The following is a 24,653-nucleotide window of genomic DNA, read 5'->3' on the forward strand; positions in this document are numbered from 1 at the left end:
TGTTCCTTCTAGAAAGCCAAAAAAGAGAGGCGAAACATCGGTGAGGATTTTATTTAGCAGTTTAATAGCACTTCAGAAAGTCAAGCTGCGTCAAAGCACTCATTGTACAATGCACATTTATTATTATATTTGATATGAGGTTTAAATCACTCCGCCTAATCTTACAGTTGGTTATACAACATTTGGGTTACATGTATAGCTTTACATACAGTTTCCAAATGAACAGATCGTCTCTAAAATACTCAAGAAACCAGAGCAAAAGCCTCTTTTTCCAAAAATGATTTTTTTTAAATGCTTATTTTTATTTAGCTATTCGATTGAGAAACTATATTTTTTGCTGCATTCTTAAAAAATATGATTGAACCCTTTCTCGATTCCCCCTCAATTTTTAATATTAATCAACATTTTAAAAACTTTTTTTTTAAAAATGTAAATGCATAAATCACAATATATTGACTTTTCTTGTTCAATATGTTTTCTTTGTGTTTTACAAACAAATGTTTTCTGGTTACCTGGATGACAAATACAGCAAATTGAGAAACGGATAAAAAAAATCTGTTTATTGGGAAATAGATATATAAGAATAATTGTAATGTTTAGAAAAGTATTGTAGATTAGATTTTTCTGAATGACCGAGTAATATATTCATTTTTGTGGAAAGGTTACTTGTGGCATCATTATAAATAAATACAATTAAAATATATAAACTACATTTAATATAAAGACATTTTCAATATATTAAATTCACATAAAAAAAATGTGAAGATAATTTTGTGCGTATTTAAAAATGTTGAACTAAACCAGACCTGGATGTTCAACCGTGTTCAAATTGTTACTTTTCATTCATAAATCATGTTTTTCCTAACTCCAAATTATTTGTTGTTTTACTTTGAAATGAATTTGTTTCCATTTTGTCATAAAATATCTAAAACTCCTTCAAGTTATAATATAAGGAAACTATTTAAATAATTTAAATTAAATGTGTGAAATATTTCTGGCACAGGTTCTGCCATAGAAAAAAATATATTGTTGTGAATATGTATTATTATTATACTTTTTCCCAACTTGTTTATGTAAGTACCTCTAGAGTTTCCACATAAATCCATTGTGATATTCAAATATCTCTTCCACGTTATAATATAAGGCAACTTTATAAATAATTTAAATAAAAAGTGCGGAAATATTCCTGGGCCTCTACTCGTCGGGGGAGTAGGACTCCTCGCGGGGGTCCAGTGGGGGGGACGGGGAGCGGGACGGAGGCTCCTCCTCCTGCAGATCCAGCGAGTTCTCCTTGATGCTCCTCCGGCTGAGCCCCCCCCCCAGCCCCAGGCTCCTCATGCCTCCTCCTCCACTGCTGCTGCGGGGACTCGGGCTGCTGAACACCGCCTCCCCCCCGCTGCCACGCCTGGGAACACCCGCCACACCAGGAGGAAGAGGAAGAGGAGGAAGAGGAGGTCAGGAGGAGATTGAGGAAAGAGGAAGGCGGCTTATTGCAAAGCGAGTTTGAACAAAATAAAGGTTAAAGCCCGTAAAAGTGAAAAGAGAGCGATGAGGAAATGAGAAAGAGAAGTCCCGTTGAAGCAGAGAAGAATGTCTGCAGGAAGCTTTGAGGCAGTTTGCAGATCAGTAGTGTCTGAGGGAAGTGAGGCAGGACCAGAGGAGGAGGAGGACGACATTTAATAATAGCAAACATGTGCAATATTATTCAATATTTAAGAAATATTTCAACAAAAAATATATGAATATATATATATATATATATATAAACAAAGATTGTTAGGATTTTACATTAATACATTTTGTTGTGTATTTTTTTTATTTGGATTTCTCGGATTTGGTTAATTTTGTTTTAATATGTTACTATTTATTTTGTCGGGAAGTAGTTATTTAGTTATGTTTCTTTAAAATAGTTATTTTTTCAGATTTCTTAAAATAAAATGTATTTAGTCAATTAAAATCACAAAATAAATGTTATTTGATCTTTTTTTTTAAATAGTATTTATTTGGTTGTGAATTTTAATTTGTATTTTGTTATGATTTATTAAAGTAATATTTATTTTAATGTTAATAGTTTTTTAAATAAAAATCATTGTGATGTATGAAATAGCATTTATGTAACAGCTCCTCGTGTCCCTGCGGTACCTCAGTTTGCTCCTGAGTGAGGCCATGTCTCTGTTCATCGTGTCGTTGGCCTCGCTGGCCTCCTCCAGCTCCCTCTGCAGCTTCCTGCGAGCGGCGGCCACGCGCTGAGCCTCCTCCTCCGCCTCCTCTAGCTGGTGCTTCAGCTGCTTCACTCTCACGTTGCCCTTCTCCGCCTGCACAAAGCAGCAGCAACAAGTAGCATCAGTAAAGACAGTTACATGCAGCTTTACATACTTCTACACTAGCTTTACTTACCTGGTCTTTGTACTGCTGCGCCTGCTTACTCTCGTCCTCCATCTGGATGGTTAAATCCTTCAGTTTCTTCTCCTTCTGACGCACATTCTTGGCGTTGGACTGACGCTCTCTGCACAAAATAAATACAAAATATCACCAAATATTTATAAGATAGAATAAGATAACAAAAACCTGTATAACAATGTCATACTGTGCATGTACAATAATGATCTTTTATGTAACTTGGTTTCACTGCATAATTGTTAGTTGGAAATGAACTTGACAAACTCTGTATCCCACCATGCACCAGTACCTGCTCTCTATCTCCAGCTGCTCTTCCACCTCTCTCAGTTTGAACTCCAGGGCAGTGATGGAGGACTTGAGTTTGGAGCGTCCCTGGCCCTCCACCTCCTGCAGCTTGGCCTTCAGCTCCCGGGTCTGCCTCTCCAGCTGCTGTCGGGACGCCTCCTTGCTCTGAGAGGTGGAGCGCTCCACTGCCAGCTCCGCACCCAGCTGATCCACCTGCACACCGAGGGACAAGAGGAAAAGGAATTCACTCGGGGAGGAAACGCCTTAAACCAGTGGTTGAAGAAGTGCTCAGATGTTTTAGCAGTAAGATTAAGTTGTACAAATACTGACAAGTCACACTTCTGCATTTGAAATCTTACTTAAGTTAAAGTAGAAAAGAATTCACATCAACATATACTTAAGTAGTACAAGTAAAATTACTTTTAATTTCAGAATTTTAAATTTATTTTTTTTAAATATTGGATTATTTATGCATTAATGTTACCAGCAGGTAATGGGTAAGTAGGATTTAATTTATATAGCACTTTACAATACACATATTTATAAACACAAGACACGTATACAAATAAATACCTAAATAAATAGCAGCTCCTATAAAGATGCGCAGGAAAGATTCCCTAAACCCAGAAACAAGTCAGCTTTTTAGCAATTCCTTAATAAATGTGTCAGTACATAGTCAACTCTTGTAGCTTCTTTTGTCTTCAAAATGGCAGCTTCTTATGACACTGGCAAATATCATCACTATGACATTAGCAAACTTTAGCTTAGTCGTGGGGAGATGAAGTCATATGACCGTGCTTTAGTTACATTATAGCCTAGCGTTAGCTTTTTATTACTGGTGATTGCATTTGTGCCTCAAAAAAAGATATAACTGTTAGTATGTGGACAGTATTTTGCTGAACAAAACGTGTAAGTATCATAAACTCTGCTTTTTTTCTGCCACCCTAACCCACTAAGCAGTTTGCCTCAATGTAACATGAAAAGGGAAAAAAACATGGGGCCCAGGATTGAACCCTGTGGAACTCCGCAGAGTTAAAGGAGTATATGAGGACATCTTTGGCAACTTTAAAATGCCTATTTGATGAGCAGGACGACTAAACCCACTCCACTTTCTCCCACACCCTCACCAGCTGCTGGCTCTTTCTCAGCCGGTCATTGAGGCTCTCCACGTTGGCCTGCTCTTCCTCCAGCTCCTCCTCCATTTGGCTGATCTTTGCATCCATGCGGCGATTTTCATCAGACAGCATTGATCTGAAGAAAAAGGGGCGGAGTATCGAGAGATGAGCACAAACAAGAATGGAATGTTGGGAAGTAAATACAAAATAAGATGAAATTCACACAGTTTTAGAGCTAATTTGTATGATAACATCTTCAATGTAACTTACCATATTTTAAATTATTATCTTTTATCTCGTTTTACCTCACCAATAAAAAGATAAATTGTAAAGCTTTAGAACTGAATGAGGTCATTCTTATTTGACACAAACTCCAACACAATGCATTTAAACGGTAGGGCTAACACATGAACATCATAAAATAAAATATAAACATGTGTTCATCAAACAAGGCACTCACTTTCCAGAGGAGTTACTGCTGAGCTCATCAGCCAGCTCGTCTCTTTCTGTCTCCGCCTGTTTACGAGCTCTTTCCGCAGCTGCCAACATCTGGACAGACGGACAGACAGGCAAGACACACTTTTAAGAAGAGTGACCTTATGATCAAAATATGATATCAAAATCATATTGATGGGTAAATGCCTGGTAAATTATCACAATCACAACACATCCCCTCCAACCTGATTTTGAGTTCGTAGGAGCGTTTAGGATATTATTATTTGTGTAATTATTTTTTAATATAAGAGTTGCTCTCCTCAGCACGATGCTAAAACTTAGCAAAGAAAAAAAGGTGGTTTATTTCAAATGCAATCAATGTGGGCAAAAAAAGATGGTAACTGTACACTTAAAGGGGTAGGTAAGAATGGAGAAACCGGCTCGAGTGCGCTAGAATTTGAAAGTACGCAGCTGAAAAAAAGAGGCCTCTTCCTTCACACTTCCTTACAGAGCCCCTCCTCCAACACACACGAACGCGCACATGACCAATGAGGGCACGAGATAAGTTTGTGCACAGATGGAAGGCTGACAGGCAGGTAGGCCATCCAGTTACTTTAGCCGGGCCGGCTCAGATGATTGGTCGTACTTTTTACAGTACCACGGCTTCCAAGGATGACATTTTGTTATGGATTTTTTGTCAAAGCATTTCAGATATTCATTGCTATCGGGATGTTAAGAGCATTCCATGGAATATAACAAAGAGTGTATCTGAAGTGAATTACCTAACCCACCTTTAATGTGAGAGGGTATGCTGTACAACATGTACGTGGATGCAATTTGAAAGTCATTGTCCTTTTTGATGTGATGTTTTTATTGATATTTTACTGGGGGAGACCTGCCTCTTATAAAATGTAGTTTATTTTGAAGCTGCAGGGTTAAAAGGCCTCACCTCGTGCAGGTGGGCGATGTCGGCCTCCATGGCCTTGGTTCTGCGCTCAGACTCTCTGGCTGAAGACAGCACCTCCTTCTGGGCCACACGAGAGTCCTCCAGGTCCCTCTGGAGATCCTTCACCTGGCCCTGAGAGGAGAGCAGAGGATGTCAGGTTTTAAATATATATGACTCTTACAGTAACGCTTAGTAACTCAATCAAAATAAGGAATTACAGGATGCAGTTTGATTGTTGCTCGTCAATGGGAAGATATTGAAAAATGAAAAGTGTGTGCTGACCTGGATCTTGCGGAGCTGCTTGACGGCCTCGTCGCGGGCCCTGCTGGAGGCCTCTAGCTGGTCCTCCATGTCCTTCAGCTCCCCCTCCAGCTTCTTCTTGCTGCCTGAGGCCTGGCCGCGCTGCTTCCTCTCCTCCTCCAGCTCCGACTCCAGCTCTCGCACCTGATGCAGCAACAGAGGGACAAAGTTACAAAGTCCTGTGTTGAAATGAATACTAGCATTAGAACGAGAATCAGAATCAAGTTTATTGCCAGGTACGTATAGACATACAAGGCATTTGCGCTGGTATCTGGGGGTGCGAACATAAACAATCTAATAAAAATAAGGTGCAATAGTAGGTAAAACATTTTTTAAAACTATTTAGCAGCCTAAGGTTCCACCAGGATCAGCGCAGCTAGAAAAATCAAAGACCTGCAGGAAGTGTAACATCTTCCCGTCCTGCAGCATGCTCACATCTCACAGCGGCTCCTTTGTACTCCACCTGTTTGACGAGCTGCTTCCTCTTCTCCTCGCCCAGCTCATCGCGGCCGTGCAGCTCCCTCTCATGCTGCACCCTCAGAGCCTGGATGTTGACCTCAAGACGCAGCTTGGCGTCCTCGGCGACCTGCAGCTCGTCCTCCAGCTCGTCCATCTGCATCCTCATCTCGTCCGCCATGGCCTCCAGGCCGCGCTTCGCCTTCTCCAGGTCGTGGACCTGAGGCAGGACGGAGAGAAGTCAACATCAGAAACAAAAATAAGTGTATTCATGTCCTGATGTTCACTCTTAAGCTCTTTCCAACATAGTCTTAAAAACTCCAGATTTAATTCCATATTTAATTCATACGTTAATGCAATATTTGTTATTATATATATATATATATATTTTTTTGGATTTGATCAATTATTTATAAAATGTTTGAGAGTTCAGGAAAATATATTTAAAATAATTTATTACCAATGAAAATATATTTTTTGGTAAAAAAAATTCAAGGATTGAGCTCTCTTTTCACAACATATTTTTTTGGGCATTTTATACGTTTATAAATACGAGTAAGGAAGTGATGGGACACAAAACCCACAGAACAAAATAATGTTGAAAAGGAGTAATTCATAAAATGTTATTTATTTTTCACTTCCTTTTTTAAATAACGCGTGAGTAATACATTTATTGATGATGTTTCTCTTACGCTCTTTCCCACGTCGTCCTTGGAGCTGATGAGGTCCTCCATCTCGCCCTTCAGACCCTTGGTGGTCTTCTCCGCCTCCTCCAGAGCGTCCTGGCTGTCCTCCAGCGCCCGGGCCAGAGATAACAACCGCGTCTCCTTCTCCCTCACCTCCGCCTCCGCCCGATCACGCTCATCAGCAAATTTACAAGACACGGCGCGCTCCTCTGCCAACATCTGAGGGGCACAAGGAGGAAAGAGACACGTTTTATAGCATCTACAGCTTGAGCAAAGTTCCATTTGAAAATACATTTAGGATATTTTTTTAATGCTTTTTGCTTAATGCGAAAGGCTTCTGGTTCTTTATTATACAAAAATCATAACATTTTGTTTACATTACATTTTTTAAGTCAGAACAAATAACTATTCAGAAAGTCCTACTACTCATCTTTTAGAATTATAATTAAGGTCTTGAATATTATTTAAGACACTTCAATACCAATAAATGCATTATCTTTGAATAATATATCTTTTAAGACTTTTTAAGGATAAGTGGGAAAACCTTTGAGAGGAGTTTTTATTAAGAATTATTGGAGCACTTTATACTTCTTTCCGTGTGAATTATGGGATACAAAACCCAAAGTACTTGTGTGAAAACAAGACATTTAACCCATTATACCCATATGCACAATAATCATGATTATATTGTGTAAAATAATCCAACGCCGCACACACAGACACAAAGTTAAATAATGACTAAAAGGGACTAAAGTGTAAATTCATTTCTTATTGATAGAGATTATATTGAGGATTCTGTCATGATTAATAATTGTGTAAATAATAATTATAACGTTTCTATATCCCTATGACATATTAGATCAACAACTTTATTTATCTTTCACAGCACAGTAACTCTTATTCCGTTTTTTGTTATGCCGTCTTATTTGATCAGATTGCTTTTTATATTTGTGCTGGCTTTAATGGCAATAATATACAATGTGTTTTATTTATTATATTTTAAATGTTTTTGTAAAGCACATTGAATGACCTGCTGTTGAAATGGGCCATATAAGTAGCCTTGCCTCAGCTATGAAAAACAATAAAGTTATATTGATTTTTTAAACACCTGGTCGAACTTCTTCTGCCTCTTCTCCAGGTTGGAGACGAGCTGCCGCTGTCCGTCCAGGTCCATGAGCACGTCCTCCAGCTCCTGCTGCATGCGGCTGCGACTCTTCTCCAGCTTATCGTAGGCCGCCGCCTTCTCCTCGTACTCGCTGTTGGCCGCCTCCAGGTCGCGCTGCAGACGCTTCTTCCCCTCCTCCAGCATCTCCACCGCCCCCGACGCCTCCTCCAGCTTCTTCTTGTAGTCTGACAGCTGACATGAGGAGAAGGGTGAGAGAAAAGGCCATTTACATTTCTTCAGTTGTAACATTCAATGTAGCCAAGTACAACAACAAAAGAAGCTTAAAGGTAATACAAACTGGTTTTTGAGAGATTGTAAGAAAATGTATTGGCATCTATAAAGTTGATTTTTAATTGATTTTGAATAATTAGTTTGGGTGTTATTTTAAATGTAATACTTTAACTAAATGTTACTGATTTAATATACTTAATTACTTTTAGTTATGATATATTTTCAATGCATGCCTTTGACTTGTAACAGTATTTCCTCTGTACTCTCCTCACCGACAGTTAGACAGTCACTGACCTGCATGCTGAGGCTGGAGAGCTGCCTCTCCACGGCCCTCTTGCCCTCCGTCTCCTCCTCCAGCTGCTCCATCAGGCTGTTCCTGTCCTCCTCCATCTGACGCAGACGCCCCGACACATTCAGCTTCTGACGGGTCTCCTCCGACAGCAGCTCCTGCAGGAGAAGGAGGGGGAATATAGGGTGGAGAAAGGTGTCAGCAACCTTTTTGGTCCAGACAGAATATCTCCAAAATGACCTAAATACAAAAACATGTACAACGCGGACTGTACTTTTTGAAAAATATCTATTGTGACCCCCCACCTGTGCGTCCTGCAGCTGGGAGGACAGACTGGAGACGTCTTTGCTCAGCTTGATGTTCTTCCCCTCCACATCGTTCAGCAGACCGGTCACACCGTCCAGCTCCATCTGACGGAGGCCGAGCAAACGAGAAGATAGGCAATCTTAAATAATACTAATAACGTGGACTTATATAGCGGCAGGGCAGAGCAAATAAGAAGATAAATAAAGTCTCTAATATACGGTTTTGTCCACATTATAAATAATTCTCGCAGCGGTAAAACCAGGACTAACTCCTGGTTGAAATGACCCATTTTATGTAGATTTTTACAAAAGAAAATACATGATCACACTAAAACAGACAAAAGAACAAAGTCAAATCAATGCATCCTGCTTAACACTTAAATTCACTTATATCAGCAGATCTTCAAACAAACATGAATCAAACAAAAAATGATAATATACTGTATATAAACAAATATCTTTGAAATGGAGTAAATGAAAAAGAAACGCTTAATATGATCACCTTATAATCTCTACACTAAATGTTCTTTTAAAATGTAACTAATGAACAAAACAACCTAAACTTCATAAACTTTGTCCAACTTTTCAAATCATTTTAGAATTTAGAAATTGACTTGCAATACATCCTTTTAAAAAAACAGTAGAAATAATTAATCATATAACCGTCTATCTCAGTAGGCCAAATATAACAGAAGTCTCTTGGAAACAGCAAGAACAATAAAGAAATATTTCTAGTGATATACTCCATTGTTTATATATTTATCTCACAGTCATCTTGGAGACCCGCTCCCCCAGCTCGGTCCTCTGCCGCTCGCTCTCGCTGAAGCGTCCGTTCAGGTCGTTGAGCTGCGCCTCCACCTTCTTCTTCTTGTGCTCCACGTCCTGCTTGGAGCTGCCGAGGGAGCGCAGGTCAGCGCTGAGGTCCGCCTGCTCCTTCTCCAGAGCCTGCTTCGCCTTCTCCAGACCCGCTCTCACCTGGGGGCAGAGGGGTGGGGGGTTCATGACACACTGCTCCTCCCTAAATATATCTTTATTGATTAAAAGGAAGCAGGCCTGAGAAAGTAATTCAACCCACCTTCATCTAATATCATTATCTTTCATTACTTCATTCTTTATTTCAGTCATCACGTGTGTTTATATTGCTACTTTTATAAACGCATTCTCCATAAAAAAAGTTGAAACTACACCAGGTGAACAGTAAAATATAGTTAATGTGGAAATATAGGGCCACATTTTAAGTATGTCTAAACTAGACGTGAGAAAATATTTTGTAATTAATGCAATTTGAGTAAACTGACCCTTTAATATCAGAGCGAGGAAATGTTGTGTCCCAGGTATGCATCAGTGTGTGTGTTGCGTGTGCGTGTGGTGTGGTGTGGTGTGGTGTGGTGTGTGTGTGTGTGTGTGTGTGTGTGTGTGTGTGTGTGTGTGTGTGTGTGTGTGTGTGTGAGAGAGAGTACCCTCTTGGCCTGCTCCAACTGCTCGTTGAGCTCCTCCACAGCCTGGCTGTGTTTCTGTCGGAGGTCCTGGACCTGAGCCTCGTGGGCCCGGCCCTCGTCCTCCGTGGCTTTCTTCAGCAGGGCCACTTCCTGCTCACGCTTCGCCCTGTCAGGTACAAATACACACATATGACGTACAATAAATACACACACAACATCAACACTACACATCTGGGGGCACAGAGGTCTCTTTGTATGCAGATGAAACCCTTTTTTCATTCTTCTGCACAATCTTAGAAAGAAGCTGTTTTTAACATTGTTTAACACAGATTTTAATATTTAATATTTGCTTTAAATGAAGTACCTTTACTGTTATCACCGGATTAAGCTATGATCTGTTTGAACAAATATATAGATTATTTATTTTATCTTAAAAGTCCTAGGCCATTATAAATGTAGACTCCTTTAAATGTTGCCATTTTGTAAGTGTACCTGGTTCCAAACTTTGAAATGACACATATACTGTGATAGAAGACTTTGACCACACAGTGCCCCCCCCCTCCCCAGTACCCACCGTAGCTCCTGCTGTGCGGCGGTGGTGTCCAGGCTGTCCTCCAGCTCGGTGCGGAGAGCGTTCAGCTCCTCTCCCAGATCCCTCCGGGCCGCCTCCACCTTCCCCCGGGCCCCCCTCTCCGCCTCCAGGTCCTCCTGCAGCTCTGAGAGAAGAGCCTCCAGCTCCCGGACTCGCTTCACCGCCGCGCCGCGCTGATTATACTCCTCCTCCAGCCTGGGGACACAGGGAAGGTTCTGATAACGTTTCAGTATTAAGGACTTTTATGTAGAAACACCTCTGTAGAGTTGGCTGCTAAGACACACTAAGGGCTCATGTGCTCCGTGTTGTTTCTTGTAAACAGTTTGTTTAAACATATGCTCACTCACTATGAGAGACCACACAAATCCACGTACTAGAGATCTGCAGTGTCGTAGAATATAGTTGTTTTGCATTAGTTGTCTCACTTATCACTCTCTTAACCTGCCAGGTCAAAATGGTTCTGGCCGTCAACTTCTATAAAAAAGTACCCAGCAGGTTTAGACCAATATAAGCCTGAATTCTTGCCTGAAACTTTGTGTCGGGAAAAGACTGTTACATTATCTTTACATATAAATAAACAGAATACAGTATTAGCACCTGTTATAACTCCGGAATGTTTCCTTTAGCGCCCCTCCCAGGATAATCTTTACATGTTTAGCTCCACTGCTGATTATTCTGTGTAACACCGTGTTGAACTGTTATCTGAACCTCCCCAGTTTACCGGGCCTGCGTGGCCTCCAGCTCCTCCTCCTTGGCGGCCAGCTGGGCTCGGAGCTCTGCCAGTTGGTTCTGCAGGTCGGCGTTCTGCTCCTGGAGGTCGGCCAGCTCCGCCTCCACCTTCCTCTTCGCCTTCTCCACGTCCTGACGGCCCTTCTCCTCCTTCTTCATACGCACTGCAGCAGAGAGGAAAACAGTGTCACTGACCTTTTATTAAGGTTCATTATACAAAAACTGATTTTTAAGGTCATCAAGTCTTGTGAGTCCCCTTATTTGTTTCAAATCACTGGTCCCCTAGAGTGGGGCACCTGAGAAGAAATTGGATTTGACAGCCTCGAAAATACAATACAAGTTATCTTTTATAGGCTAAATCTCACCTACCATTTCCGTGCACAAAAATATATATATAACACACTACAGGAAAGGAAAACCCCCCAAAGGCATAATATGGGCCCTTTCTTTTCAGTACATGTACACAGTCAAATGGCTTGGGATCAAAAAAGAAAGTAGACATATTTCTTTAGATGTAAAACGTTTATGATTGCTGGTGCCTTTGTTTGTGTCTGTTACTGTGTGCTTTTATCCATTCCGCTGTCTCCCTTACAAAAAGATCCTTAATCTCATTTGCACTTTTCCATTTAACTGCAAAATAAAGCGCCATTAAGGAATAGAGTATTGTGAGTGCTTTGCTGCCTCACCCTCCAGGTCTGAGATCATGGATTCATGCTTGGTTTTGAGTTTGGTCAGATTCTTGGACTTCTCCTCCTCCTCGGTCAGGTTGGAGTTCATGTCCGACATCCTCTCCTCCAGAAGCTTTCTCTCCTGAAAACACACAACAGTAAAGATTGCATTGTGCTATCTACCTAGCAAACCTTCCAGAGTGTTTGTACCTTCTGCAGCTTGTTGTTCTGGTCCTCCATCACCAGAACGTCCTCCTCCAGTTTCTTCACTTTCCCCTCCACAGACGCTTTCTCCAGCTGCAGCTTCTGACAGGAGTCCTCCTGCTCCGCGATGTGGGCCTCCATCAGCTGCAGAGAAAACAGCGGGACATTACAGTTTGGATAATGCCAAGTAGCTGTAAGCTTGGTTTGGTGAATTGGTCGATACATAGCGTCAAAAAAGCAGGATAAGAGCCCAAAATGAATATTTGAAAAGCTTCACATTCATATTTCCTCATAGGACCAAGCACCGAACCTGAGGGGACAGAGCCTTCTCCGTCGCTGCCCCCTCCCTCTGGAACTCACTACCCAAACACATCTGTAACTTCACCGATATCACCATGTTCAAATCACAAATAAAAACTCATCTTTTCAGAACTGCTTTTAATCTGTAATTTATGGTGTGTTTTATATTTTTTTATTTTAAGTGTGTGTTGTTTTAATTATGTTTTTTAATGAATTTTTACTCTGAAAAGTGTCTGAGTTTCCGGAAAAGCGCTCTATAAATAAAATGCATTATTATTATTATTTTTTTTTTTAAAAACAATGATATATGTCTTTCTTTATTTTAGTTTATCAAAATTGTTATGACTATGATTATTAATATAATAATTAATTTATACCAATAATATATTATTATTATATTATTATTCGTATTATTATTATACTATGTTATTTTTATATTATATTTGTATTGCTGTTGTTATTAATATTGTTGTTATTATTATTATTAATATTATTATAATAGTGCTGTGCCCCCACCTGCAGCTGCTGCTCCGTCTCCTTCCTCTCCTGCGTCAGGGCGTGGCTGCGGTCCTCCTCCTCCTCCAGCCGGGCCTCCATCTCGTGCAGCACCTCCTCCAGCTCCTGCTTCTTGGTCTCCAGCCGCACCTTCATCTCCTCCGCCTCGGCGTATAGCTCCGTCTCCGCCTGGAGCTTCGTCTCCAGCAGGGTGCGCTCCTCCATCAGCTACAAACACACACTTCAGGATCTTCTAAGGTTCAAATCTAATCTAAATGAAATGTTCTCTCACCTGGGTGTGTTTCTGCGAGATGTCTTTCAGCTCCGCCTCAGACTTCAACGCCACCTCCTTCGCCGACTTGAGCTCCTCATCTTTCTGACCCATCTCCTCTTCCTGTCTGGTGACCTGCAGCAGGGGCTTCACCTGGAACACACACACACACACACACACACACACACACACACACACACACACACACACACACACACACACACACACACACACACACACACCACACACACACACACCACACACACACACACACAACACACACACACACACACACACACACACACACACACACACACACACACACACACACACACACACACCTCGTGATTTTCTCACAGTCTCTTCTGAAATCATACTTTTATTGTAAAGCGTTTTATTGTTTTTTTTTTATTTCTTGTTTAATTTTTTTATTAATTTGTAATTGTTCTCTTCACGCAGGCCGATTACTTATTATGCAGCACTTTTTTTACAATTAGGAATATCATTTATTTGTGTCATACATTGATATATTATTTTTCTGAAATAAAAGCAGGGATAATGATTACCTCTGTGTTAATCTTATATTTAAAAACTTCTAAAAACTTCTAAACGTTGTTCTGATAGTGTCAGTAAAAAAGGTGTGTAACCTTGGTGAAGAGCCTCCACCACTGCCAGTTCTTCAGTTTGAGGTAACAGGCGCAGTTTCTCTGGATCACCTTCATCGCTGTCAGCTGCTGCTGCCGTTTATTGAACGCTCTGAAAACACACAAATAAATAATATGATGTGAGCTGCAAAAGGTTGAAGGTTTATCCAGAATTCAGCAAAAATGGCCAAATAACTAAGTCATTTTGATCAGGTTAATTTAAGATGTTAATACTTAATACATTTTCAGATATTAGATGCTACACATCTGAATATGCAGAGTAACACAAGTTGTCTGATAGCTGTAAATGAAAAGTGGAGTGCAGTAGGGACAAAAAATTGAAATACTCAAGTACAAGTACCTCAGATTTATTTTATATTTAATAAGTACTTAGTTCCTTAATCCAAATCCTTTGCACATACCTCTCACAATTTTGCACAACATTTTAATTGTTAAACCTGCAGAGCAATTCACTTTGTATTGACATATACTGTGCATCATTTGAATGTTAAGGTTTTCAACAATACTCTAAAATGAATTCCTCGTGTGTGAAAGTGTAGTGTCTCAATATGTTTCTCTTACTTGCGGGCCAGGAAGCCTCGTGCTTGTGCCTGGAAAGCGATGGTGACGACGGTCAGTTTGAGGTCGCGCTCCTCCTCCAGCTGGGCCAGCACTCCAGTCCTGAAGAACATCTTACTCTGCCCGATGCGGAACAGGTTGGGGTCCAGGTCCAGGTGCTTCACCTGCAGGAGGAGAGGAGAGGGAGGACAGGGGAATAACTGCTTATTATACTTCCTAATTCAGCTAAATCCATATTCCAAAGACCTGCACCGGAGCTGTTAATGTGGACATCCTCTGACCTTCATTTTAACACTGAATGTATGCATTAATAATACAAAACGTACCATCAGACAGCACGCCTGCTTCCCGTCCATGAAGCCTTTTGGGATGGCGCTGGCAGCCAGAATCTCATATCTGCAAACAGAGAAACTCATTTGTTTTCATTTTGCCGTGACATTTATTAATTAAAAGAAGTAAAAACACTTTTTGTGGACCCTGAAAAATTCTCAATTAATGCTTTTGGTTATTTTATTTTTTGAATTGGAAAATGTGTACATCTGTGTTTTCCTCCAGTGGTCTAAGTGAGGAAGTGCAAAACCATGTTTAAATGAATAGACAAACACTTTTCCCATCAGGATGTCTGCTCTGCATACTATCTTTACAAATGTAATGCTTACTGTAGGCTGTAGTAAGGGTGTTGTTTATACTGTTATTCACATTTCTATTAACATTAGCACACAAATAATATAGTTATGGAACCTCCAAAGAACACTAACAGCGAGTGGTCTGCTCACCGCTGTCTGAACTCCTGGAACACGATGCGGTTGGGGAAGCCCTGCCTGCAGATGCGGATGCCCTCCAGCACGCCGTTACAGCGGAGCTGCTCCAGCACCAGGTTGGAGTCCATCTTCCCCGCCTGCAGCAGCAGCAGCAGCAGCAGCAGCACACTCAGTCAACACACGGCAGCTTTAGCTCAAATACAGTCATTGTTCGGGGTGTATATAGGGACATATAACGTAGCATGTCACCTCAACTCGTACGCATCACTAGGGACCTATTGTGCTTTCTAATTATTATTTTTTCAATCCCACTTTCTTATACAAATGGAATTGCAACTCGAGCCCTGGCTTAAATGTTTTTGTTTTCAACTATTATTCAAAAGATTCATGAGTTCTTTCATTAACATGCTATCTTAATGGTTCCAGGCACACAAATACATGCTGGGAATACATTTGGTAGCTATGACTGAATTATTTAAAAGACTTATCTAAGTGAAAAGTCAGTCTTTTGATGCTGATACTTTTGTCCTCCGAGGACTTCTGATCAACTTTGTCAAGCTTAACATTTAACTTCCTTGTAGATATAAAACATTGGATTAATACAAACATAGCTTTATAAAGGTTTGAAGCTTCCTACCCTCTTCTCGTGGTTGGGGATGATGCAGCGGACGAAGTTGGGCTGCGTGTTGTGCAGCGTGGTCATCAGTTTCCCCAGAGACTCCTTGTACAGCTGACCCACCGTGCGAAACATCCCCTTCTTAGATTTAGTGGGAGCTGAGCTCTCCGACATCTTGGTCATCGTCTCCAGTCCCACCACACGGTCCACTGACGGCAACAAATACATACTGATTTTATACCGATTTCTAACTCATAACTGAGCTATATTTACTAATTAAATGATTATTTGAGGGTTAAAAACGGGTGCTTTGTTGATTATTGTAGGTTTTATTGCAGCTCTTATGTGATGTAAGATGACTTTGAGTGTCATTGCATGTTATTACTATTTCTTTCAATACCAACCATCTTTCCAGAGGTCCTGGATGAAGTTGCTGGAGGAGACTTTGAGCAGTGCCGTCACGTTGTCGTTCAGAGGGTCCATGTTCTTAGTCAGCCAGCTGGCTGCGTTATACTCAACCTTCAAACATAATGGAAGAGCGTTGATGGTGATCAGGATGCGGTTAATCTCTATTTTTTTTCTAACACATTTCATGAGGAATACCTCAGCTACAAAACCAATTAGTGTTGAGAATAAAGTCCAAATAAGGGTTTTAAAAAATCATGTTTTGTCACAATCTATGCAAAATGTCATGAAAACGTTACTTTATGGAGAAAAAGAAACGCTCATTGATGTGTTTTTAATAGTGTTTGGATAATAATATAGCTTTGTGGCGCAGAGAAGGAAGTTCTATAGGGATAGCAATATACTATTTTTTGACAAAAAGGAAAACGTTGTCAGGTTTTTTGTCTGAAAGGCCCTCACATTGCCGGCGTAGTGCATGACAGTAAATATCAGTTTGTGTTGTTTGGCTTTGGAGAACTTGACGTGGCTGGTGTGTGTGTTCAGCAGCTTCTCCACGAAGGAGACGTCGGTGGCTTTGGGGAACCAGCACTCCTCGTCCAGCAGGGCCAGGATACCGGGGGGGTTGTTCTGCAGGACAGAGGCTTAGCTTAGGAAACATCTTATCTTTGTTTCTGTTGGGTTTTAGGTAAGGACCGCTGACTGACCGCCCTCTCGATGAGCTCGATGCAGGGCTGCAGGTCCAGTCCGAAGTCGATGAAGTTCCACTCGATGCCCTCCCTCTTGTACTCCTCCTGCTCCAGCACGAACATGGTGTGGTTGAAGAGCTGCTGCAGCCGCTCGTTGGTGTAGTTGATGCACAGCTGCTCGAAGGAGTTGTCCTGAGGCGCAGACACATTACAGTGGTTAGGAAACAGTGTGAATACTACCAGTGGTAGTAAGTAATCCAACAATGACAAAAGTATGTCAATGTATGTTTTCATTAGGGGTGGGGCAAATAATCGATAAAGCATAGTATCGCGATACTGTGCGTGGCGATATTGTATCGATATACGGACGCCAAGTATCGATATTTTATTATATAAACGTTTCATATTGCAAATCCCAAATAAAAGTTTTTGGTAACAATTGCTTTTTCTATTCACTGGTGCTGAGCTTTTTCTTGTGCGGTCATGGCCATGGGTAAAGTCAGTGGGATTGGCGCAGGAAGTTAGTCAAAACAAAGATGGAGTCAGCGAGGAAAGAAATCAGAAATGTGCCGGTCGCATTTAAATCAAAAGGTGTGGAATTATTTGGGATTTTTTAACCAGGAAGGGAAGACACAATCGCAATATATAGCAATATATCGCATCGCAATACTTAGCAAATCGCAATACTATTGTATCGTGGCTTAAGTATCGCGATAGTATCGTATTGTGGGGAGCCTGGTGATTCCCACCCCTAGTTTTCATAAAGCGTTCACCTCAAAGATCTCAAAGCCAGCGATGTCCAGGATGCCGAGGAAGGTGGACGACTGCCTCTTGCTCTTGTTCAGAGTCTTGTTCACTCTCGCCAGGATCCAACGGAACAGACGCTCGTACATCGCCTTAGCCAGAGCCTCCACCGCAAAGTCAGCCTGAGGAGGAGGAGGAGGAGGGGGAGGAAGATGAGGGAATGCAGAAGGTGGACATGTTTTAATTTCACCCAGAACTTAAAAAAGTTAAGACCTATTTTTATGCAGAAATTGCCACTATCGGGAAATGTGACATTTATCCAAGAGGCTTTTTTTAAAGTACCAATTATGTCTAGATTTTGCAATGCAACATCAGAAAAAACAGGATTACAAAAATCATACTTTCCGTTTCTTATCATCTCTTTAGAATTTTTAAATATTGATTTTTGAATAATTATTTGTATATTTGTGTTGCTCCAACATTGACCCTTTAATACTCAAGAAATATTTAATTCATGTCTTTAACTTTTTGAGAGTAAGTGCTTCCATATTTGCCCAGTTTTGCCACATGAGCTTTTCATAAACTAAAAAAGAAAATATTACAAATGTACCTTGAAATCATATTTGAGTTTTAATGGCGTCAGTTTTTCCATTACCTGCTGCTTAGTCTGCGCCTTCTGCACCACCTCGCGGCCCACCTTGATGCGGGGGTTGAGGATGGCGCGGGTGAAGTCGGTGATGTTGATGCCCTGCAGGTGACACAGCTTCTGTGCAGCTGGGGTTGATGGGTAACAGAAAGTTGGGAAGAAGAAAAAGTCAGAGACATTTGAAACATACATTTACCAACAGTGCTGGTGGTGTTTTTAAAAAGGTTACCGGTGTCGTCGGGCATGGTGGCCTGCTCGCTGCTCCTCTCCTTCTCAAACTTGACGTTGCCCAGCTGGAGCACGGTGGACACCACCTTCATCATCCCTGCAGGAGGAGGGACATCAAGACGGTGCAGGAATTTACAGAAATGTTAAAGATGTCCAAAAACAGTTTCCGCCTCATTCAAGTAATGAGATTACAATTGTATAGCTGGTAAATCCAGTGGAGAAATGTAACTAAATACATTTACTCAAGTACTGTACTTAATTTTGACATGATTGTACTTTACTTGAGTATATTTAGTTTAGGCTGCTTATACTTTTATTCCACTACATTTCAGGGAATATTGTGCATTTTATATAACACATCTATGTATCATTCATAGTTGTTTACATACAAAACGCTTTAGGATATGTACTGTACTACTAATTGACCTGGTGTTTTACATAGTATCTCAAATGTCTCCACATTAACAACATTCAAGATTAAAAGGCTTTTCAATGCATGCGTGAGTGATAATAACAGTATAATATAGTATTCTATAATAATATATAACTGTGAACAAATCTATTTTGAATACTGAGTACTTTTAGCTCATAATACCTCTGTACCTTCACTTGAGGATCTTTTTTTATTTCAGGACTTAACTTTTAATGTAATATTAACACCATTTTCTTCCTGCTTTCACTAAAGGAGGATCTGAGTACTTATTCCAGCTCTAAGTAAAACCAAATGTTTTTTGTAAGATCTGTTCATAGAGAGAAATGGTGTATTGTTGGAGTTTTGGAGAGCCCCCTCTACCTATCCTCTCCTCCTCGGTGAAGCCCATGATCTCCATGGCCTCCAGAGTCTCCAGAAACATCTCGTCGTCCTCCTGACCCGGGATCTCCACGTGTCCCGCCACCAGGAAGCGGTAGGCGCTGAAGTCCTCCAGCAGGAGCTCCTCTGCACACACATTATAATATTTACATTTGAATCTATTAGAAACTGAACTCTTGGATCTGTGTGTGAGAAATTAAAGTGACATTCAGTAGGATCAATGGATAATAAATACAAACAATTATTCTTAAAATGTATAATTATTAATGTATTGATGATGCAAATAAATGCTTAACTGAAAAATAAAGTAGCCTACCATTGTTTTAAGAACTCCTGGCCCCAGTGAAGCCCAAAAGTGTTCATTATTAAATACATAAGCAATTGAATAATAATGTAAATTAATTATATTAAATGTATAAATGAAACAATTTGTAAAACTATCCTTTTTTGTTATTACTTTTATTTTATTATTTCCAAAAGTTATTTTGACTATTCTTGTTTTCATAAAAACAGCTTCTTCTTTAATTAATGAGATTATTGTTTATTTATTTTTTACAACAATGCACATAAAATAAGAAATGTTAACTGATTTATCATGAAATTCAAAAGATATTGAGAGGAACAAATATTTTAAAACGGAACAACATCTGTCTCTTTAATGTATAAAGATAGGTGTTTAATGTTTTCTTATTAATCTTTATTTTTTTGTATTTCCCACTTTAGTTTCTTGGTGTTTTTCTTTGTTGTTTACTCTAACTCTCTGTTAGACTCTCTGACTAATTGCCCCATTAATAAAGTATGGATTTTGAATAAAAGCTGTATTATAATTTAAAAAAAAGGTAAATAATGAACTGTTAAATGTCACAGTGAAAACCCCTCTCACCCTTCAGCTTGTCTTTGGCCCCGGCCACCAGGTAGTAGAAGATGTGAAAGGCTCTCTCTGTGTTTCCCTGCCGGATACAGCGAGACTTCTCCAGCAGGTCTGATCTGGTTAAAAAAATAACCAGGGCTGGCAAAAATAACACTTTTTTATCTATTTCTTTCCATGTATATTCATATATTAACAAACTAAAGGATACAGGTTTCAATGTTGGCCCCAACAATATATCCGGTCACATCGAAGTTGAGCTTGATGAACTTTCCCTGTGGACAGAGGATAGTTCTGATATTAGGATTCCTTATTTTAAGGACCACGCATAAAATCATTCATCACATAAAAGGAGGATTCATGCCATAAACTGTACATTTCCATCTGCAGCGACTACAAATGTGAGTTTCATGGCGCCATAAATCACTACATTTCTTTTTTAACGCTGAGTGTTTTTTCAAATAAGGGATTTAATAACTTACAAATCGTGAGGAGTTATCGTTCTTGATGGTTTTTGCGTTTCCGAACGCCTCCAGGATGGGGTTGGCCTGCAGCAGCTGCTTCTCCAGCTCCCCCTACAGCACAGAACACATTTGTACATTTACTTAAGTACTTCACTTTCCATTTTAAACTTAAAACAGAGGATAAAATCACTTATAAATAATGATATAATATTATAATTAAACAACACAGAAGTAAATAGTTATTTTAAGCTGTAGTTGGTAATACTTTTACTTTTGGTATCTTTTGTGTATTTAGATGCTGATACTTAAGACTGTCAATGCAGGTAAGTCCTGCGTAGACAGTCCTAATTAGGTACCTGCATTACTGCTTTAACTTGAATTAAAATATATAAATATTTCTATACTGCATATATAATATATCTCTTCATTATTGTGTGTATTCAACAGTAAGAGAATAACAGAATGTCAACTATTTATCATGTAAAAGTGTGAATTGTTATACTCACGTAGGCCAGAGATCCAGCCTGCTGCTGCTGTGGCTGCTGAAGCAGGAAACAACAAAAACAAAACTGGTCAGAAACTTTATTTATCTTCATTTAAAAAGTTACATTCCCTAAAAAGTGTCTGCTTAGGGTCTCAAATTAATAAATGATGATAAACAAACCTTTTAATCAGAGTTATGGAGGATGTGTAAGAAGAATCCATTTTTAGTTATAATAGTAACCAGATTGTTTCTAAATTGAGGCATTCTTCATGAAGCAAACCAACATTTTCAAGTGTTTCCAGTAAAGTAATTACGTATAGTACTTCCAGTAAAACATTTTTAGTATTTAACAATAGTTAACAGAAATTACAACATTAAAAGGCTGCATATTAAAAATAAAATGCATTGGAAATATCATTTAGCATTCACTATTATACCCCTCGAAGTGTACATGGATCAGATTGAGAACCCTTAGCAGTTACCTCTGGGTATTAACATGTTGTGTGACTGCTACTGCCCTTTTTCAACATTTGGCAAACATTTAAAAAACATAATGCGGCTGGGGAAGATTGTCACTACTAAGATATTTATTAAAATATTTTGGAGATAATGTATCTCATTATAAGACACATTTTTTATAAAGAGTTACTTTTGTTGTTCTTATAAATTATATTCTGATATATTCAACTTGTATTTGTTATTAGATGTGTTAAGTCATTGTTTAGTTTCCATGTAGATTCATTTTCTTCTGGAGGAATCAGTACTCACAGGATTGGCCTCCTTCTTGCCTTTGTGCGAGGATGCGACCACAGCCAGGTACTGGATCACCTTCTTGGTGTTTTCTGTCTTCCCCGCTCCAGACTCACCTCTGGGGGACAGACAGAGGGGGGGGGGGGGGGGGTAGGTAAATAGATTATATTAGAGGGCAGATGATATATTAAATGAGAGTTTAAGATGGAGACCGAATGCCAAATAAATACTGTTAATTGAAGCAGGGTATTTTTAAAGATGATTGTGACAATATAAAGTTCCTGAACATTCGATTAGGGATGCAACAAATAGATGCTCAATAGTTTATTGACTTAAACATGTTATTGTCTTCCATCATAGTAAACTGATTATTTGGGGGATTTTAAAAACTTTTTTCGGTAACAAAAGAAGAATTTTCACAATTTAAAGCCTTTTATTAATAATATTAGCTGACATTTTAAAGACTTACGAACTAGGATGGGTCCCTGGCTATTCTTGAGTTTGTGTGCTATTTTACTTCCACACCATGTCTTCTTTCTGACAAGTGGAAAGGAACATTCCAAAACGCACATGCAGGTGTTTATATTTCTAACTTTGTGTTTTTGTTTCTGCATCGTTTTTTTGCCTAAATTCACTAGGTAAGCATAAGCAAAACTTGTAACACAAAAAGTGCTGTTGTTATACTGTATGGGTAATCAACCGGGTAAACTTCATGGTGATAGTTAGTAGTTCTCTCTTCATTGATGAATATAGCAAACTAACATGTGGGACTTTGGAACTGGAGTGGATTAGCATGTTTGCTTTAAAACGACTTTTACGATCAATTGATTTTTGGAATTGTTGCCTTTAATTCTGTCCAAAACATTGTTGAATTAATCATCTCGTTCTTTTGGCGATTATCTAGATGAATTACTTTGAGAAATACATTATAATCTAATTGAAAAAAAAGGCTTTCACATGAATTGGTAATGGTGCTAACCGTTAGTTGCAGCCTTACATAAACCTGAACGTACATCCATACAAAATAAGTCACATGGAATCTAAATCCCAAAACATAAACAGGAACATGTATTCCAGGAAATGACTATAGGTCTTTGAATTGATTGACACTGTGTGTGCTCACATGCATGGTGCAGTGTGATGGAAAATGGTTTAGTGTGTTTTGACTCACGTGCAGAGAATAGACTGATCCTCACGGTCTGTGGGGGGAGAGAAAGACAGAGGGGGGAGAGGGATGTAAGAGGGGGAAGTAATGTGAAATGTTGACTGAGCTGAACTCATTAGTGGAAGCCGGGCTGAACACACCAAACATGAACTCTGAAGGCGGTGCTTCTTCACTCGGACACGAGAGCAAACAGCTCGGAAATCTCGTCCTGAGGGAGATTAGCCTCCATCACTCATATGGTCTAAAAATAGCAGGTGGATGCGGGGCTCCATCGCTGTAATCTGGTCTGCCTGCTCCATGTATGGCTATTCTGGGGCTGAGTGGAAACTACTCAGTTGGTCTGAGGTCAGCGGTGGACCATGAGGCGGCACGCTCCGGGGCTCCAGGCAGGGCAGCTCCCTGCACCATTTAACTTTCATTAAGCAGCTTTCACTGGGCTATTGTGTCTGTGTGGTGAGGTACTCTAGGAAAACACTCACTTAGGACGGTTGCATTGATAGTTTTTGAGGCATGTTGTGCTATGAATCAGCATTTTTTAAACATTACAAATTCTAAACGTGAGAAAATAGGGAATTAAACGTTTCAAAACAATAACGAAGAGGTTTCGCATAAAAGTAATTAGAAATCAAAATGAGTGCAGTATTGCAGAACATGTTTAACTTCTAAAGGGATACTCCAGCAATTTAGAATAGTTTTCTCTCACATAGAAAAGTGTGTTTTTGTTAGTTATAATATATACAGTGCCTAGGGAGTAGTGCGGCGGTCTAGTGCCTTACAGAAGGGCACTTTGGCATGTCTTAAAACACTCAATCTGGTCAGATCCGCCTCTTGAACCAATGAAAACCATCCCTTAAAGGTAAGCTTAAGTGGCTAGGGAAAACATTTAGGCTTTTTTTTCTCCCATTAGAAAGGACAAAATATGTGTTAATTGTTTTGTAATCTGGTAAATGTACCCTTTGAATGTCAATATCATACATGGTTGTATCGATTCACAAAAGAGGTTTTGCTAAGTTTCACAAATCAAGGGTTATCATTCAGACACAAGCGTTGAAGGTGGGAATGCTGATGATATACTGTATATATATATATATATATATGATTGATCACTGACACACACGCAGAGTTACCCTGCATCATGTTCCTGTAGGCGTTGTCTGTGATGGAGTAGATGTGCGGTGGCACCTCATGGCGTTTCTTGCCCTTATACATCTCGATGATCTTCTCAGAGTAGATGGGTAGCATCTTGTAGGGGTTCACCACCACGCAGAACAGACCAGAGTATGTCTGCGGGAACAGAGAGGAAGTCACAACGTCAGAGCACTGATCATCTCTCTGGTTGTTAAAAGCAGTGTTGGGCAAGTTACTTTTAAAAAGTAACTAGTAATAGTTATAGTTACTGCTCTCAAAAAAGTAACTAGTTACTTTATTAGTTACTAAATTATAAATGTAACAAGTTACTTTACTTTACTTTAAAAATAATAACAATAAAAT

The 24,653-nt window shown here is 39.8% G+C and overlaps 1 protein-coding gene across 5 annotated transcripts in view; it reads right to left on the reverse strand.

Annotated features, from left to right (window-relative positions):
• Nucleotides 1-41: 41 nt before the first annotated feature.
• LOC117557158 (myosin-11-like) overlaps nt 42-24,653 on the reverse strand; it is a 78,786-nt gene continuing 54,174 nt past the window's right edge. For 4 of the 5 annotated variants that reach the window (XM_034232855.1, XM_034232854.1, XM_034232856.1 and 1 more), the window contains 40 exons: nt 24,290-24,446; nt 23,169-23,196; nt 22,016-22,115; nt 21,270-21,305; nt 20,782-20,874; nt 20,511-20,574; nt 20,315-20,413; nt 19,414-19,557; nt 18,622-18,717; nt 18,402-18,520; nt 17,776-17,928; nt 17,021-17,194; nt 16,776-16,943; nt 16,316-16,430; nt 15,933-16,120; nt 15,311-15,432; nt 14,861-14,930; nt 14,538-14,698; nt 13,959-14,067; nt 13,333-13,464; nt 13,062-13,268; nt 12,252-12,389; nt 12,060-12,183; nt 11,366-11,537; nt 10,627-10,839; nt 10,074-10,218; nt 9,382-9,588; nt 8,614-8,718; nt 8,314-8,466; nt 7,732-7,980; nt 6,630-6,842; nt 5,945-6,157; nt 5,464-5,625; nt 5,185-5,313; nt 4,261-4,349; nt 3,813-3,936; nt 2,690-2,898; nt 2,398-2,506; nt 2,143-2,315; nt 42-1,405 (listed from right to left, as the gene is read on the reverse strand). In XM_034232855.1, coding sequence (XP_034088746.1) covers nt 1,195-1,405; nt 2,143-2,315; nt 2,398-2,506; nt 2,690-2,898; nt 3,813-3,936; nt 4,261-4,349; nt 5,185-5,313; nt 5,464-5,625; nt 5,945-6,157; nt 6,630-6,842; nt 7,732-7,980; nt 8,314-8,466; nt 8,614-8,718; nt 9,382-9,588; nt 10,074-10,218; nt 10,627-10,839; nt 11,366-11,537; nt 12,060-12,183; nt 12,252-12,389; nt 13,062-13,268; nt 13,333-13,464; nt 13,959-14,067; nt 14,538-14,698; nt 14,861-14,930; nt 15,311-15,432; nt 15,933-16,120; nt 16,316-16,430; nt 16,776-16,943; nt 17,021-17,194; nt 17,776-17,928; nt 18,402-18,520; nt 18,622-18,717; nt 19,414-19,557; nt 20,315-20,413; nt 20,511-20,574; nt 20,782-20,874; nt 21,270-21,305; nt 22,016-22,115; nt 23,169-23,196; nt 24,290-24,446 — 5,673 coding nt within the window. In that variant the 3' untranslated portion in view covers nt 42-1,194. Of the gene's footprint in view, nt 1,634-2,142; nt 2,316-2,397; nt 2,507-2,689; nt 2,899-3,812; nt 3,937-4,260; nt 4,350-5,184; nt 5,314-5,463; nt 5,626-5,944; nt 6,158-6,629; nt 6,843-7,731; nt 7,981-8,313; nt 8,467-8,613; nt 8,719-9,381; nt 9,589-10,073; nt 10,219-10,626; nt 10,840-11,365; nt 11,538-12,059; nt 12,184-12,251; nt 12,390-13,061; nt 13,269-13,332; nt 13,465-13,958; nt 14,068-14,537; nt 14,699-14,860; nt 14,931-15,310; nt 15,433-15,932; nt 16,121-16,315; nt 16,431-16,775; nt 16,944-17,020; nt 17,195-17,775; nt 17,929-18,401; nt 18,521-18,621; nt 18,718-19,413; nt 19,558-20,314; nt 20,414-20,510; nt 20,575-20,781; nt 20,875-21,269; nt 21,306-22,015; nt 22,116-23,168; nt 23,197-24,289; nt 24,447-24,653 lie in introns of all 5 variants that reach the window. The other variant, XM_034232857.1, reaches the window with a different exon arrangement.

Source organism: Gymnodraco acuticeps, unplaced genomic scaffold, assembly GCF_902827175.1.
Source record: "Gymnodraco acuticeps unplaced genomic scaffold, fGymAcu1.1, whole genome shotgun sequence".
Taxonomy (NCBI): Eukaryota; Metazoa; Chordata; class Actinopteri; order Perciformes; family Bathydraconidae; genus Gymnodraco; species Gymnodraco acuticeps.